Source organism: Sorex fumeus, unplaced genomic scaffold, assembly GCF_029834395.1.
Source record: "Sorex fumeus unplaced genomic scaffold, SorFum_2.1 ptg000003l, whole genome shotgun sequence".
NCBI classification, from domain to species: Eukaryota; Metazoa; Chordata; class Mammalia; order Eulipotyphla; family Soricidae; genus Sorex; species Sorex fumeus.
Window position 1 is genome coordinate 17,834,131 of NW_026606060.1, and position 15,822 is coordinate 17,849,952.

At 40.5% G+C, this 15,822-nt stretch overlaps 1 protein-coding gene across 1 annotated transcript in view; it reads left to right on the top strand.

Moving 5' to 3' along the window:
- DNAH6 (dynein axonemal heavy chain 6) overlaps positions 1 to 15,822 on the top strand; it is a 211,933-nt gene that overhangs the window by 161,335 nt on the left and 34,776 nt on the right. The window contains exons 62-64 of the mRNA XM_056115431.1: positions 493 to 628; positions 1,707 to 1,876; positions 15,114 to 15,304. Of these exons, the coding sequence (XP_055971406.1) occupies positions 493 to 628; positions 1,707 to 1,876; positions 15,114 to 15,304 (497 nt within the window). The remainder of the gene's footprint in view (positions 1 to 492; positions 629 to 1,706; positions 1,877 to 15,113; positions 15,305 to 15,822) is intronic.

Below are 15,822 nucleotides of genomic sequence, written 5' to 3' on the forward strand. Positions count from 1 at the left end.
AACATGCGTCATGGAATATTATTAAATTGCGTAAGATATTTCCAAAATATTTCTAGGAATGTATGAAATGGTTAGGTATACACTCAACCCTGCTGGGAGGAACTTGCCACTTAATTCAGCTCTCCCCATTTCTCAGAGCTAAGAATATCTGCTAATCCGATCAAGTTAATAAGGAAAAAAGGAATGTCATGTACCATGAGAGTACTCACTATCTTAAGAGTACTCAGGAAATCAGATTTTATTTCTTCAGCTGATCAGTTGTTTCTTGTAATTGTACTCCCAAAGAACTTTCAATGGTTGTACTTCTATATAGAGATCTACCAGTAGAATTGATCCAACACTTCCATTTCACCATATCATGTTACTTGTCCTAGGTCGATGGTTATTTTGAACATGCTGTTAAGAGCTGAATTTTTCACTTCGGTAAGGTTAAAACATATTTTACAGTTATCTTTATAAATCATTTCTCATTTTCTTTTTGTCTTCTAATAGGAACGTCCACCTAAACCTGAAGTTCCCTGGCTGTCCACTGCCACATGGTTTGCTTGCTGTGACTTAGAAGAATCACTTCCCAATTTTAGTGGACTAACAAAATATTTAGTAACATATCCTATTAGCATAACCATAGGTAATATGTCCACAGGGATCTGCTGGTGGGGGTGGTTTATTAATAGTTCATGGATCCTAACTCCAGTATCTCCTTTAACCTCTTTTGCAATGTCAGTATTTTTATTAGAAAATTTCTTTTATTATTAAAAAATTGTAACTAGCTAGTTTTCTTAATTTCTTGAGTTGAAAAATTGACCCATCAATTTTTAATAGTTCATATTTGGGGCTGGAGAGATATTAAGATCTCAAGCAGGTAAGGTGCCTGTTTTGCATGTGGGTTCAATCCCTACATCACATATAGTCCCCTGAGCATTTCCAGGAGTCACTTCTGAATGCAAAGCCAGAATTAACCCCTAAGCATCGCTAGATGTGGTCCCAAAACCAACAAAATAAAAGAAATGTTTATTTTTTTCATGTTTACTATTATGCCCATTTTAAGTAGTATGCATTTAACTGAGTAATTAATTGCATTCCATGGAATTCTTCAACTTTTTTATTTTTTTTGCATTTTTGGGTCACACTCGGCAATGCACAGGGGTTACTCCTGCCTCTGCACTCAGGAACACACCTGGCGATGCTCAGGAGACCATATGATGCTGGGAATCAAAACCCGGTCAGCCACATGCAAGGCAAATGCCCTACCCACTGTGCTATCGCTCCAGCCCCAGAATTCTTCAACTTTTATTGAAGTAAAATATACATACAAAATGGTGCCCAAGTCAAAACTAGATAGCTCTCTGACACTTACAGTGCCTACAAATCATCTCCACCAGTTATAATTAAGAACTACAACAGTAGGAACAGAGATATAATAGGGTTAGGACATGAGCTAATGTGCAGCCAACCTAGATTCCATGCCTGGCACCACAGGCATCCCGAATTATTTTAGCTATGCATATTAATGGTTTGCCATTGAATTTGTTTTCTTGTCTAATTTTAAATTCCTCACTTTTTTATTATTTTTTATAAAGGCAGATTGCATTTATAGTAAAAAACCAACAGTGAATTTAGAGGTATTTTTAATTGTCATGTATTCTCGTTTAGTTTCAAAGACAAAGTGATTCTAATTAAAACATCTTTTTAAAATATTTTTTCAGGGTCTTTTGAGACGGATATTAACCCAAGTGAGTGGGAAGGCTATGCTTCAGTAGAGGAAGAGCAGGCGACAGAAGAGGAAAAGGAAAAGTTTTTAATTTTCCAGGTCTGGCTTGAACATTTAAGTCCTTTCCATAAGCTGATTCTTACTAAATGTTCCAAAGAAGAAAAGGTAAGTTCTCTTCTAACTAAAGGTCATATTATAATTAGTTCTACTAAAACTTAGCAAGCAGTTCTGATTCATGAACTGATTGACTTAGTTAGAAATTAACAATGACTAAGTTTAGGACATTATCCTAAGGATTAGACTCTCTGTGTTGTTATTAGAACATAATGTTTATACAGAAAATGGTTAAAGATGAGTCCAGAGAGCAAGCCAGGACGTGGTTTGTCCTTCCTTGGTATGTACTCTGAGGAAAGTGAACTCTCTCGAACTGAAATAGATGTGCTGGGGTGCTTTAGCAAGGACTTGAGAGGCCTTTCGGATCTTGGCAGCAATGGGAAAGAGCTCTGTAGCACAGTAGCACTGTCCTACCGTTATTCGTCAATTTGCTCAAGGGAGCCCCATAACGTCTTCATTGTGAAACTTACTGTTACTGTGTTTGGCACATCTAATACTTCACAGGTAGCTTGTCAGGCTTTGCTATGCGGGCGAGATACTCTCAGTAGCTTGCTGGGCTCTCAGAGAGGGGCGGAGGTGTCGAATTTGGGTCTGCCGGGTTGGCCACATGCAAGGCAAACGCCCTACCCACTGTGCTATTGCTCCAGCCCTGGGAAAGAGCATTCTAAGATAATAAATACCAGATTGAAGACCATTGAGGACTTTAGAAATAGTTTCCATAAGAAACTATGAATGCCTGAATTAGGATAGAGATCACAGATAGAAGACATGGAGGGGCAATGGAGATAACACACTTGTATGGCTCCCAGTTCCTGCTTAGGTGTCAAAGGGATATTTACATGAACAACTTAAAAAATGGTATAATATGTCATAGAAACTGAGTCTATGACGCTTGACAGCTATCAGAGTAGACTGCAGTCTAGAGGCAAAGTTAGAGGAAATAACAAAACACTAGAATTAGAGATAGGGGCTGGAGCAATAGCACAGTGGGTAGGGCATTTGCCTTGCATGTGGCCAACACAGGTTCAATTCCCAGCATCTCATATGGTCCCCGGAGCACCACTAGAGTTAATTCCTGAGTGCAGACCCAGAAGTAACCCCTGTGCATTGCTGGGGTGACCCAAAAAGCAAAAAAAATTAGAGGTAAAGAAACTGTAAATATGGGAGTCTGGATAACCACATAGACCAGAGCCTGGATGTTATCTCAGATGGTGACATGTGTGACCAACAGAGAAGACAAGATAGAATACCCATTCACGACATTAAAAAAAATCAAAAAAATAGGACTACAAGGAACATATCTCAAGACAATAAGTATATGTATATGGTCATATACAACAAACCTACAGCTAATATCATACTCAGTGGTGAAAAACAAAGCCTTTTCCCTGAGATCAGGCATGAGGCAAGGATAGTCCCTGTCACCACTATTATTCAACATAATTTGGGAAATCTTCACCAAAGCGATCAGACTAGAAAAAGCTATCAAAGAGATATAAATTGGAAAAGAAGTCAAACTATCACTATTTGTAAACAGCCTGATAATATAGATTGAAAACACCAAAGACTGCACCAAAAAAAACTCTTAAAAACAATGAATAAATACGGGCAGTTCAGATAGAGAAGGGAGCACCAAATGGGGGGTGTTTGGAGGATCCTCCCAGGAGGGGAGATGCATGTCGAAAGTAGACTATGGACTGAACATGTTTGCCACTCAATGCCTCTTTTGCAGACCACAACACCCAAACGGAGAGAGAGAACACAGGGGATTGCCCTGCCACAGAGACAGAGGGGATGGGGGGATGGGGGTGAGAGGGATATTATCCATGGTGGTGAAAAAAGGGCACTGGTGGAGGGATGGGTATCTGATCATTGTATAATTGAAACCCAAGCACAAAAAAAATTGTAAATCTACAACTGTAAAAAAAATAAATAAAAAAAATAATAATTGCATGATTCAACAGCCAAGAACGAAACTAGAAATTATTTAAATTATGCCCTTAGATTCAATTTAGCAGATTGAGGAAGAGCCCTTTGGTCTTCTGATTCCAAGTCTAATGCCAGCAGGCCTCAGTTTGCGGCAAACTAAGATAGAAGCATGAAAGAAGAGATGTACAGCAGATGTAATTACAGTGACATAATGGTTAAACTTTCATAGCTGAGGGGAGCAGCAAATAGGATTTTAAAAATCAAATTAAAACTGTCATTCCACAACAAAAAAAAAAATCACTCATGATCACTGTCCTCCCGTTGTTCATCGATTTGCTCGAGCGGCCCAGTAACATCTCCATCGTGAGACTTGTTGTTACTGTGTTTGGCATATTGAATACATCACGGGTAGCTTGCCAGGCTTTGCCATGCAGGCGAAATACTCTCGGTAGCTTGCCGGGCTTTCCGACAGGTGCGGAGGAATCGAACCCGACTCAGCCGGACCGGCTGTGCGCAAGACAAACGCCCTACCACTGTGCTATCGCTCCAGCCCACAGTAAAATAGCAGGTTACAAAATTAATACACAAAAATCTGAGGCTTTCCTGTGTGCAAATAAGGAACTAGAAGAAAAATTTAAAAGGCAATCCCTTTCAAAATTGTGTCCAAAACCTCAAATGCTGGGGTGACAGTACAACAGATAGAGCACTTGCCTTGCAAGCCTGGGTTCAATCCCCAGAACCATATATGGTCGCCTAGGCACCACCAAGAGTGATCCCTGAGTGCAGAACCAGGAGTAATCCCCAAGCACCACAGGGTGTGCCCCAAAAACAAAACGATAAAAAAGAAAACCATCAAATACCTAAAGAATCAACTTAATAAGGGAAGTGAATAAATTTATACAGTGAAAACCATAAAGCACTGCTAAAAAAAATAGAAGAGGACACAGGGGGATGCAAAGATATGACCTGTTCACAGATGGGAAGAATAAACATTGTTAAAAGGATTGTCCCAATGTATTATATAGACTCAATGCAATATCTATTAAAATCCCAATGACATTCTTTAAGGAGTTGGAACAAACTCTACTAAAATTTTATGGAACCATGAAACTTTCTAAATAGCCGAGAGAGAAGGGCGTTTGCCTTGCATACGCCAACAGGCCAACCCGACTTCGATTCCTCTGCCCTATTGGAGAGCCCAGAAAACTACCAAGAGTATCTCGCCCACAGGGCAAAACTGGCAAGCTCCCGTTATGTATTCGGTATGCCAAACACAGTAACAACAAGTCTCACAATGTCACTGTGCGCACTCAAGCAAATTAATGAATAATGGGAGGACAGTGACAGTGACAGTGACAATCCTGGGGGGAGAGGAGGTAGAAGATAAAAGGCATTGATTTTCCCAATTTTGAACTATACTACAATACTATTGGCTAGGGCTTCGATGACTGCTTCAGTCCCAACAGAATCAAAAGTCTTCTTTAAATCAATGAACGTTAGACAGAGCGGCATCTTGAACTCCCGAGAAACCTCAATGAGCTTGGTTATCTTGTGGATATGGTTGATCATGCTGAATCCTTTGTGGAACCCGGCTTTCTCGCATGGCTTTCCTTCATCTAGTGTTCTGCCAATCCTATTCAGGATGACTTGAGTGACCAGCTTGTAGACAATAGACAACAGGCAGATTGGGCAATAGTTGCCAATGTTGTAGATGTCTTCCTTCTTGTACAGTAGTACAGTCTTGCTGGTTTTCCATTGGGACGGAACCTTGCATTCAGACAGGTAGTGTGTGAAGAGCCGAGCCAGTGTATTGATGAGTACTGATGGCAGTTTCTTCAGGTGTTCAGGTCTTGCCCTGCCTGGGCCGGGTTCTGTTCAGTTCTTTACTGATGAAATGGTTTGCCCTTGAAGCCCTAGCCAAACAGGGCATCCAAACTCAATACATCAGGATCCTCCATGAACTGTATTGCAGATTCACTACCAGGATCTCACCATTCTACAAGGAAGTGGTCATCCATGTCAAGAGAGGGATTCAGCAGGGTGATACCATTTCACTGAAACTCTTCATTCCCATTATTCATTAATTTGCTTGAGAACGTCATGCGACGACTGGAATGGGAAGGAATGGGAGTGAAGATAGACCGTCGGCAACTACACCACCTCCGCTTTGCTGATGACATCGTTCTAATAACACCAAACATTAGCCAAGCAGCACAAATTCTGGCCGACTTCAACCGTGAGTGTGGTAAGGTCGAACTCCAGCTGAATCTCACGAAGACAATGTTTATGAGAAACAGTCTTGTTCCTGATGCTCCATTCACTCTCAACGGAACAAACATTTCTGAATACAACAGTTATGTATACCTAGGTCAAGAAGTCAACATGACAAATGACCTGGCACCTGAGTAGCGCAGGAGGAAGAGAGTAGCTTGGAAAGCCTTCAAATGCGTGGAAGAAATAACTAAGAGTATGAAGAACCTCCAGCTCTGGGCACATCTCTTCGATTCCACTGTTATTCCTGCATTAACTTATGCCTCAGAGATCTGGGCCCTACAAAAACAGGATGAGACCGCTACCTGGGTCTCCCAAAGAGGAATCAAAAGACCCAGACCCATGCTTGGAGTATCATGTTTCACTCAAGTGAGAAAAAGAATCCAGAGTTTCGACCTCCATCGATGATCAAGAATCAGGGACGCTGTCTCATTTGCCAAGGTGTTGTAAATCAGATGTGCTGGACACGTAATGAGATTTGGAGACAACGGCTCGACTAGAGCCGTTACCGACTAGATTCCACTTCTTGATGAAGAAGCCTGACCATCTTGTAGGTGGGTGGCCACTCGGTCTTTTGCCGTCAAAAGACTGAGTGGCCACCCACCTACAAGATGGTCAGACTTCTTCATCAAGACCCTGAATGAACGCTTTGATGTTCTTTGCATTCCTGGAGTGAACAGACGCCATTGGGCTACACTAGCACGCAACAGGGATGAATGGAGACATTACTGGCTCCTGCTTGAGCAAATCGATGAGTAACGGGATGTCAAGTGATCAAGTGACTACAATACTATAATAATCAAAATAGCATCCTATTTGGAATAAAGATAACTACAGACCCATAGAATATAATTGAGAGTACTGACTTAAACTCCCATATTTATTGATAGTCAATCTATGACAAAGGATCTAAGTACGTGAAGAACATCTCTTCAACAAAGGATATTGGGAAAACTGGATAGTCACGTGTTAAAAAAAATTAAAACAGTATTTCACACATTCACAGATGTAACTTCAAGTGTATTAAAGACAGAGATTATACCAGAGTCCATAAAATATAGTGAAGATAATATTGCCAAAATTCTGGAAACAATCTGCATTGGTGAGGTTGTAGTGAAAAGGGAACCCTCATTCAGTGTTAATGGGAATGCCATCTGGTTCAATCTCTATAGAAAGAAATATAGAGATATAAATAATGGAATAGAATATTTCAAAAAAATAATGGAATAGAAGTCCATAAGACCCAGTGTCATATGACACAAGAAATGCCATTTCTTGGCATCTAACTCCAAAACACCAAGGCATTAATTCGAAGGAATATGTACACACATATCCCTTTAGTACAATAGCACTTATTACAAAAGATATGGAAACAACCCAAACACCCAACCTGGGTTCAATCACTAGAATCCTATTTACTCACCCAAACCCCACCAGGAGTGATTCCTGAGTGCAGAACCAGGAGTAAGACGAACCACCTCTACCACCTTGTAAGCTCATCTATCAGCCTTGTTCCAGAGACTTATGAAAAAGTCTCGAAAGAGATCAACTAGCTGCAAAAATTTTGGACAGAGCCCAGCTAAAGATTTAACTTTAGCTGGACTTCCCAGTTAAAAATTCTGGATTTTATGAACATCTCCAAACTTTACAACACCGACCATCTAGTAGTAGTACACCAGATTGAATAGGATGTGATGTGGAAGCCAACCAATCTCGAGTAACAAAAACATTAACACAGAAGGCTTAACTTGTGACAACACCTCACGTAATCCCTCAGACAAGGACTTAATGTTCCCATGATGAGATACAACAATTTTTACAAATTTTCTTCCAAGGAAATATGTATTTTTTATAATTTTGTTAACAAGTAATATAAGGTAAATTTTTATGGATCTGCTATGGGGGCAGCCTTAAAGGATGGGTGGGAAAACGGAGACAGTGGTGGAGGGAAGGTGATAGGGTGCTGGGATTGTTATTGGAATACTGAATGCCTGTAAAAAAATCATCATGAACAACTTGGTAAACTACAGTGTTTAAATAAAGTGTGGGGGGAGGGACTTTTTTAAAAAAAAGTCAGGAGGGGTTAGAGCGATAGCACGGCGGGTAGGGCATTTGCCTTGCACGCAGCCGATCTGGGTTCAACTCCCAGCATCCAGTATGGTCCCCTAAGCACTGCCAGGAGTAATTCTTGAGTGCAGAACCAGAAGCAACCCCTGTGCATCTCCAGGTGTGACCCAAAAAGCAAAAAAAAAAAAAAAAAAAAAAAAAAAAGAGCCAGGAGTAAGTACTAGAGCCTGGCAGTTACGCCCATGAACTGCCTCTGGCTCCAGATAAGCTCTTTAATGATCCAGAGAGATTCATTAATAAATCTTGAAAGAGATTAACAGGCTGCAGGAAGCCTCAGGTCACTGGCCAGGCTGAGTCTCATCAGGGCACTTCAGAGGGCGGGTGAGCCGACTGCCCACCCAAGCAGAGCCTCAGTAGTCAATAAACCTCCACATGCCACAGTCACTGTCGTACTCAAGGTCAGACTCCACAGCTTGGGACAGGCCTCATCCATGAATTGATCTGTTTGAAAACAAAGGCATACATGTTTGGCGATGGAAATCTCCAGGTTCTAACAGAGTTGGGGATGGGCTACCTCCCCCCATCCTGTTCTTCCTGGAGTCTGGCAGTCACACCCATGAACTGCCTCTGGTGCCATGTAAGCTCATTAACTGGCCATGAACTAGAGACTCACAAATAATTCTCAGAAGAGGTCAACAAGCTGCAGAGATACTTTCAGACTCCAAAGTCACCATGCAGTTAAAAATTTAATTCCAGCTCTATAACCCCATTCGAAATTTTAGAATTCCTGGAATGCACAGCCATGAATGCTCTCAAACACTACACCACTGATATAGCAGGAGTACCATACCACACTTGATGGAATATAAAGTAGAAGGCAACCAATCTTGGTTAAGAAAATATTAACACACAAGGCTTAACCTGTAACAACATGCTAGCAATCTCTTATACAAGGGCTTAATGGCTCCAGGGTGAAGTACAACAATCTTCACACAGTTTCTTCTAGGGAAAACTTTTTGAATCATTTTTAACGAATTATTCATAACAAGCAATACAAAATAAAATTTTTAGGGCCTGCTATTGGGGCAGGCTGGAGTGTAGTCAGGAAAATTGGAAACAATGCTGATGGGAAGGTGCGATGGTGGTGAGATTGGTGTTGGAATGTTGAATGTAACAAATCATCATAAACAACTTTATAAAAATAAATATTTTTTTAATTGAGTAAATAAAAATTAAAAAGATATGGCTCACTGAAACACATGTTTGGGACACAATAAATCACTGGAACAACTACGTAATAGATAGATCTGAGTCGAGAGGAAAGTCCCAATAAATATGAAACAATGCTGCCAGTTTGGGTGCTAACAAAAATTAAAGGAGATCTTAATGAGAAGAGCTCAAAGAAGACAGAAGTTTAAAAGGAGATTGAGACTAAATTGCTAGACAGTGAAAAAATTTGCAAGATGCGCAATCTTATTTCTTCAGTAACACATTTAATTAGTTTTATAAGGGGGAAGAAGAAACAAAAGACAAAATGTATGTGTTAGTAGAGATCACAGGCCTTGCAGGTTTGAGCCCCAGGTTTTATCTCCAGCACCGTGGGGCTAGACAATAACACAGCAGGTAGGGCGTTTGCCTTGCACACGGCCGACCCGGGTTCGATTCCCAGCACACCATATGGTCCCCTGAGCACAGCCAAGGGTAATTCCTGAGTGCATGAGCCAGGAGTAACCCCTGTGCATCGCCAAGTGACCCAAAAAGCAAAAAAAATAAAAGTTTTGATTTAAATAGACTTGGACAAATAAATCTGTCTCTCTGTAAGATGAGTTAAATACTGATTCACGCAGATTATACACAGATCATACCTACAGAGACACATATAATTTAGGGGAAAATGAACACTAAATATTTGACATCAAAGAATCATTGTTAATTTTTTTAGATGTGATTATACTAGTGTTGTTATATGTATTCTTTAGTCTTTATGAGTCATGTGTTGAATTACTTAAAGATGAGATAATATGACTCATGAGTTGTGCTTCAAAATAATACTAAGAAGTGAGGGAGCTGTGGGTGGACAGGGAAAAGAAGATGAGCCTTATCTTGATAAATGTAGAAGCTGAGTGAAACATTGGTCTCATTATTCTATGATTTTATATGTGCTTTAAATTTTCGTCATAAACAATGGGCTAAAAAAGTAATCAATCTCAGCTAGAGATTGTGTGAAAGATCAAGCAGCAAACTTATAAAAACATTCTAAGCAAAACATAATGGAGTCAGTACTTACGTCAGTACTGAGCAGCTCAGTTTACAAAGAAGCTTGGAGAAAGCAACTTGATGATAGAAAAGAAAATATGCAGTGCCTATGCTCAGACATGGGATTTGAAGACAATAATCTTCCCCAAATGCCTAATTGGGAGCCCAGTTGTAGAGTGTAGCACTGCACTGTAGCACTGTCCTCCCATTGTTCATCGATTTGTTCGAGCGGGCACCAATAACGTTTTTATTGTGAGACTTGTTGTTATTGTTTTTGGCATATCAAATACTCCACAGGGAGCTTACCAGGCTGCATCGTGAGGGTGGGATACTCTCGGTAGCTTGCCAGGCCCTCTGAGAGGGACGGAGGAATCGAACCCAGGTCGGCTGCATGCAAGGCAAACGCCCTACCCGCTGTGCTATCATTCCAGCCCAGTTGTAGAGTGTAAGGTGATTAATTCAATCCTGAGCACTGGCCCCATGTTGAGATCCCAACAATACTCCCATTTCTGATTCCAGAACTACCACAACCAAGTCCTCAATCACCACAGCCAACTGTTTGTGACCCCCCCCCCCACCACAGTCTTCACAACAAAAACAACAACCAGAAAAGGGGGGAGAAGGAAAGAAAAATAATAATAAAATGAAACCCCATTTCTGTAACTGGAAACCTGACTTGCTCTTTCGCCAGAGGGATGAAGCTGCCTTTAAAAAAATAAAGTGCCCTGCTCTTTAGATCATAAAGATTAGGAGACATCTGAAGCATTTCTCCCCAGAAAATTCTTGCCATTGTTTCCATAAATATCTTGATGATAATAACATCAGAATTCCACAGGGGTCATGGGATAAGGTTGGTGTTTTACAGTCATGTGAGAGGAAAGAGCTTGAGACACAAGAAGATTGGGCATTACCTAGGGAATACAGAACTGTAATACAAAGAGCACATTGAGAAAGACCCCAAAATAGCTACAAAGTTAAGTTTGCTATAGGATAACAAATCTCTTGGATGAAGTGGGATCTGAAAGTGAGAATACCTTAGATACAGAGTGCATGCAAGCTGGAGCTTAACACCGGAGCTACGGTGTTTGCCCAGCACTATAAATGGTATTCCAAGCACCACAAGAGAGTCCTGTGCACCACTGGGTGTTGACCAAGCCCTTCCAAACAAATAGGTTTCTATAGAAGAGACTTTGGGTTCAAAGACAAATAAAAGAAAGAATGGCCAGCCAGGAAATTTTTCATACTCTTACCAGCTCAGCATAATTGTCAGACATAAAAGAAGCATTCTCAGTTCAGAATATCAGATCAGCAGTGGGTTCAAACCATCCTGAGAACGCCCGAGCACTTAATATAAGGTTGGGGAGATCCTTCTGAACCCAATACTTAACTGGTGAAACAAAAGGCATTATGCCAGATCAATACGGGAATTTATAGTTTTGATCTACAACATATACCAGTTCTACAGCTTTAAAAGATATGTTTGCTGGTGAAGGTACGGGTATTTCATTATATGACTGAGACTTAAACCAGAAAGCTTTGTAACTGCTCTCACGGTGATTCAATAAATAAAATTATTTTTAAAATGGGGGAAAAAAGTAAAGTGGAGTTTATGCACAATTTAATCAGACTAACCAGTGGCTGAATAAATAGCAGTACTCCTACATTTAAAAAAAATATATGTTTCTTTTCAGTGTTCCATATAGTTACCCATGTTCTTGAGCATATATATTTCTGGATGTATGTTAGATAGATCAGTACCTAATTTAGAGTGTATTTGCTCATATTGATCTTCTACATACTTAAATTATTCATGAATAAAATTGATTCATACATATAGAAATTGCATATGTAAACAATAGTTTGTGGTAATCCATTAATAAGGTGATTGGTGGGGCTGGGATATGGTATAGCAAATAAGGCACTTACCTTGCATGTCACCATCCCAGATTGGATCTCCAGCACTTCATATGGTCCCCTTAAGTCCTTCCAGGAGTTATCCCTTAGAACCAAGCAGTATCATAGGCAGATGTGGCCCAAAACTCAAAAGAAGCTCACTGATCAAAGTCATTGGAAATCTAGCTGTATAGATTATTATCCTATTGTCCTATGTACAAGAGAACTCATTTTTCAGTTCTTTTAATTCACAAAAATTTTATGAGTGTGTTACAACTCCTGTATTTACATAGTAACCTCAATAAATTATAGCCTTTTTTGTCATTGATTGCAAATTCTATGAGCACTTTTTAAAAAAAAATTTTAGGGGCCAGAGCAATAACACAGCGAGTAGGGCATTCGCCTTGCACGCAGCCAACTGGGGTTCGATCCCCGGCATCCCATATTGTCCCCCAAGCACCGCCAGGAGTAATTCCTTAGTGCAAAGGCAGGAGTAACCCCTGAGCATTGCTGGGTGTGACCCAAAAAGCAAGAAAAAAACATTTATTGAATCACCGTGAAGATAGAGCATTACAAAATTTTTCATGATTGTATTTCAGTCATACAACGTTCCAACACCCATCCCTCCACAAGAGTAATTTCCCAGCACCAGTTTTTCCTCCCACACCTTTATGCCGCCCTTCACCCTAGCCTTCCTCTATAGCGAGGCACTTCTCTACTTCCTCTCTCTCTTTCTCTTTCTCTCTTTCATTTTAGGCATTATGGTCTGTGACACAAATGCTGAGAGGTTACTATGTATATCCCTTTACCTGCTCTCAACACTTAGTTTTTGTCCAGAGTGATAATTTCCGAGTAATATTGTCATAATGGACCCTCCCCTATCTTAACTACCCTCCATGTCCCACACCATTGACCAACCATTGACCAGTCCTCCCAGCCCATTTTCCCTGGCATTGGATATTAGTGTCATACTGGGTTTTTTTTTATATTCCACAAATAAATGCTGTCATTCTATGTCTGTCCCTTTCCTTCTGATTCATTTCACTCAACATGGTACTCTCCAAGTCCATCTATTTATATGCAAATTTCATGACCTCATTTTTCCTAACAGCTGTATAGTATTCCACTCTGTAGGTGTGCCATAGTTTCTTTATTCATATGTCTGTTCTCAGGTGTTCAGGTTGTTTCCAGCTTCTGGCTATTGTGAATAGAGCTGCAATGAGCAGAGGAGTGCAGATGGTGTTTCTGCTATGTGTCTTTGGACGCCCAGGGTATATTCCCAAAAGTGGTATTGCTGGGTCAAATGGGAGCACGGTTTCTAGTTTTTTTTTTAGGAATGTTCATATTGTTATCCAAAAAAGTTGGACCAGTCAGCATTCCCACCAACAATGAATGAGGGTCTCTTTCTCCCTGCATCTATGCCAGCACTGGTTGCTCTTGTTCGTTTGTATGTGTGCCAGTTCTATGAGCACTTCTTATCAAAGAAAAGCAAGTCCATAGCTCATATTAAAATATTTTGAATTAAGAGAGAAAACATGTCTGCCATAGAGACAGGCTGTGAGGGCAGGGTGGGGGGTTGTGGATGGGAAACTGGGGACATTGGTGGTGGGAACTGTGCACTGGTGAAAGGATGGGTGTTGGAACATTGTATGACTGAAACTCAATCATGAGCAGCTCTGTAACTATATATCTCATGGTGATTCCAATTTTTTTAATATTTTAATAAATTTTTAAATATTTTAAATAAAAATAATTATTGATGCTAGAATTAGACTCAGTCACAGACACAGCTAGATGAAGCTCCAAATCCCCTTAGCCTTCTTTGAACAGCTGTTTGTTCTGTAGCATGGCACCTTTACAGTTAGAATATCCTCACTTAAATGAGCAAGAAGTGAAAACCTTTTCCCAGTTGGTTTCAGAAAGGCATAATGCCAATACCATGACCCTAAGTTAAGTTGAGGGTCTTCCTACACCAACAACAATACATGGTCAAGCTTGATTGAGCAGAATGAGATTAATATCTAATAGGGGGGAAATATTAAAGCAGGATTTTTGCTTAGAGTTGCTCTATTCTTTAGGGGAGATAGTCACAGCATCAATATTGTAGACTCGGTTTGTGTGTTATCACAACAGTTTTGTGGCACAAAGCAGGATGTTTTTTTCTCTCTCACCAAACACCATATCTGGGATAAGGAGAGACAGGCCTGCAAGAGCAGAGATAGGGTAGGTAGACTTGAGGGGCTCACTGAGGAAATACAAGGGTTCAGGCAATGGCCAGGCATGGACTTGATCATTAGGGCTGAGGTTGTTTCTAGGAAAAGTGAGGAGAAACTGATGAGTAACGGCTAGATGAAGATGGGGTCAGTCCTCCAGAGATGCTGGCTTGTGAGTACCATTTTTAAAAAATGAAATGGTAAGTGGGGAGCTGAAATAAAAAGAAAGGCTTTTATTTTGCTTTTAAGGGCAGGACAGCCTAATTGTATGATCAAGGAGCAAGGAAGAGACCAACAATAATGCAGAAAGAGTTAATGGGGACTGAAAGTAAAGTCCATAAGAATGAGAGAGGGACAGGACAGGGAAGGCCAGCTGGGAGAGGGCCACGTTGCAGACAGAGGGAGTGAAGAGTTGTTGCACGCCGGGGGCCAGCGGCTTCTCTTGTTCAAGTGAAGTCATGAGAACCTTGGCTGATCTCAGCGAGTGAGTTTACAAACCTACCCAGTTGTGTCTGTGGGAATAAATATACATCATGAAGAGAGAATGAGGGCAGAAGGAGAAGAGCCCGCATCGGAAGCGCTGACAGGAACAAAGTGAATGAAATGATGAAAGCCTTGATCCAGTAGGGCTTTTCCTTTTTGTTTTTTCTTTCTCCCAGGTGGTTTTCGCTGTTACGGACTTTGTCATTGATAATCTTGGGAAGCCCTTTGTAGAAACACCACCTGTGGACCTGGCTACTTTGTATCAAGACATGTCCTTCAACACTCCGCTGGTGTTCATCTTAAGCACAGGCTCGGATCCCATGAGTGCTTTCCAGAGATTTGCCCGAGACAGCGGATTTGGAGAGCGGTAAGGTGACGTGATACAGTTGGAATCACTCACAGATCCCTTTGAAATTTTTCCCTCTTTCTTAGTGAAACCGAAATCCCTACACTCAGCTGTGCCTTCCGAAATAGATTTAGATGTGTTAATATTTAGCTGTGAGTTGTGTTAAAAAGTGATTGAAAAATCCTAACACAAAAAGGAGATTGTTTACAAGGTTGAAGTATAATAATCTAGGTGAACAACAAAAGTGCTTTGTTTCTTAAGATATTATTTTAATATACCTATAAAGGTACTATAGTTTATTCCCTTTACTCAAATGTGCAAAAATTTCTTTAAGTCTTTTTATTATACTATTAATCTCAGTTTCCTCATGAGTTCTTCTCCACTCAGTACTAGGGGTAACAGGGAAGTGTAAACAGGTCCTCTTATAGCTTGGGAGATAGTGCAGAGTTTAAGGTGCTTTCCTGGCATGCAGCCAACATGCAGTATTTCTTTATGTCCTTAAAGAATATCACCAGAATTTTGATAGGAATTGCAATGAA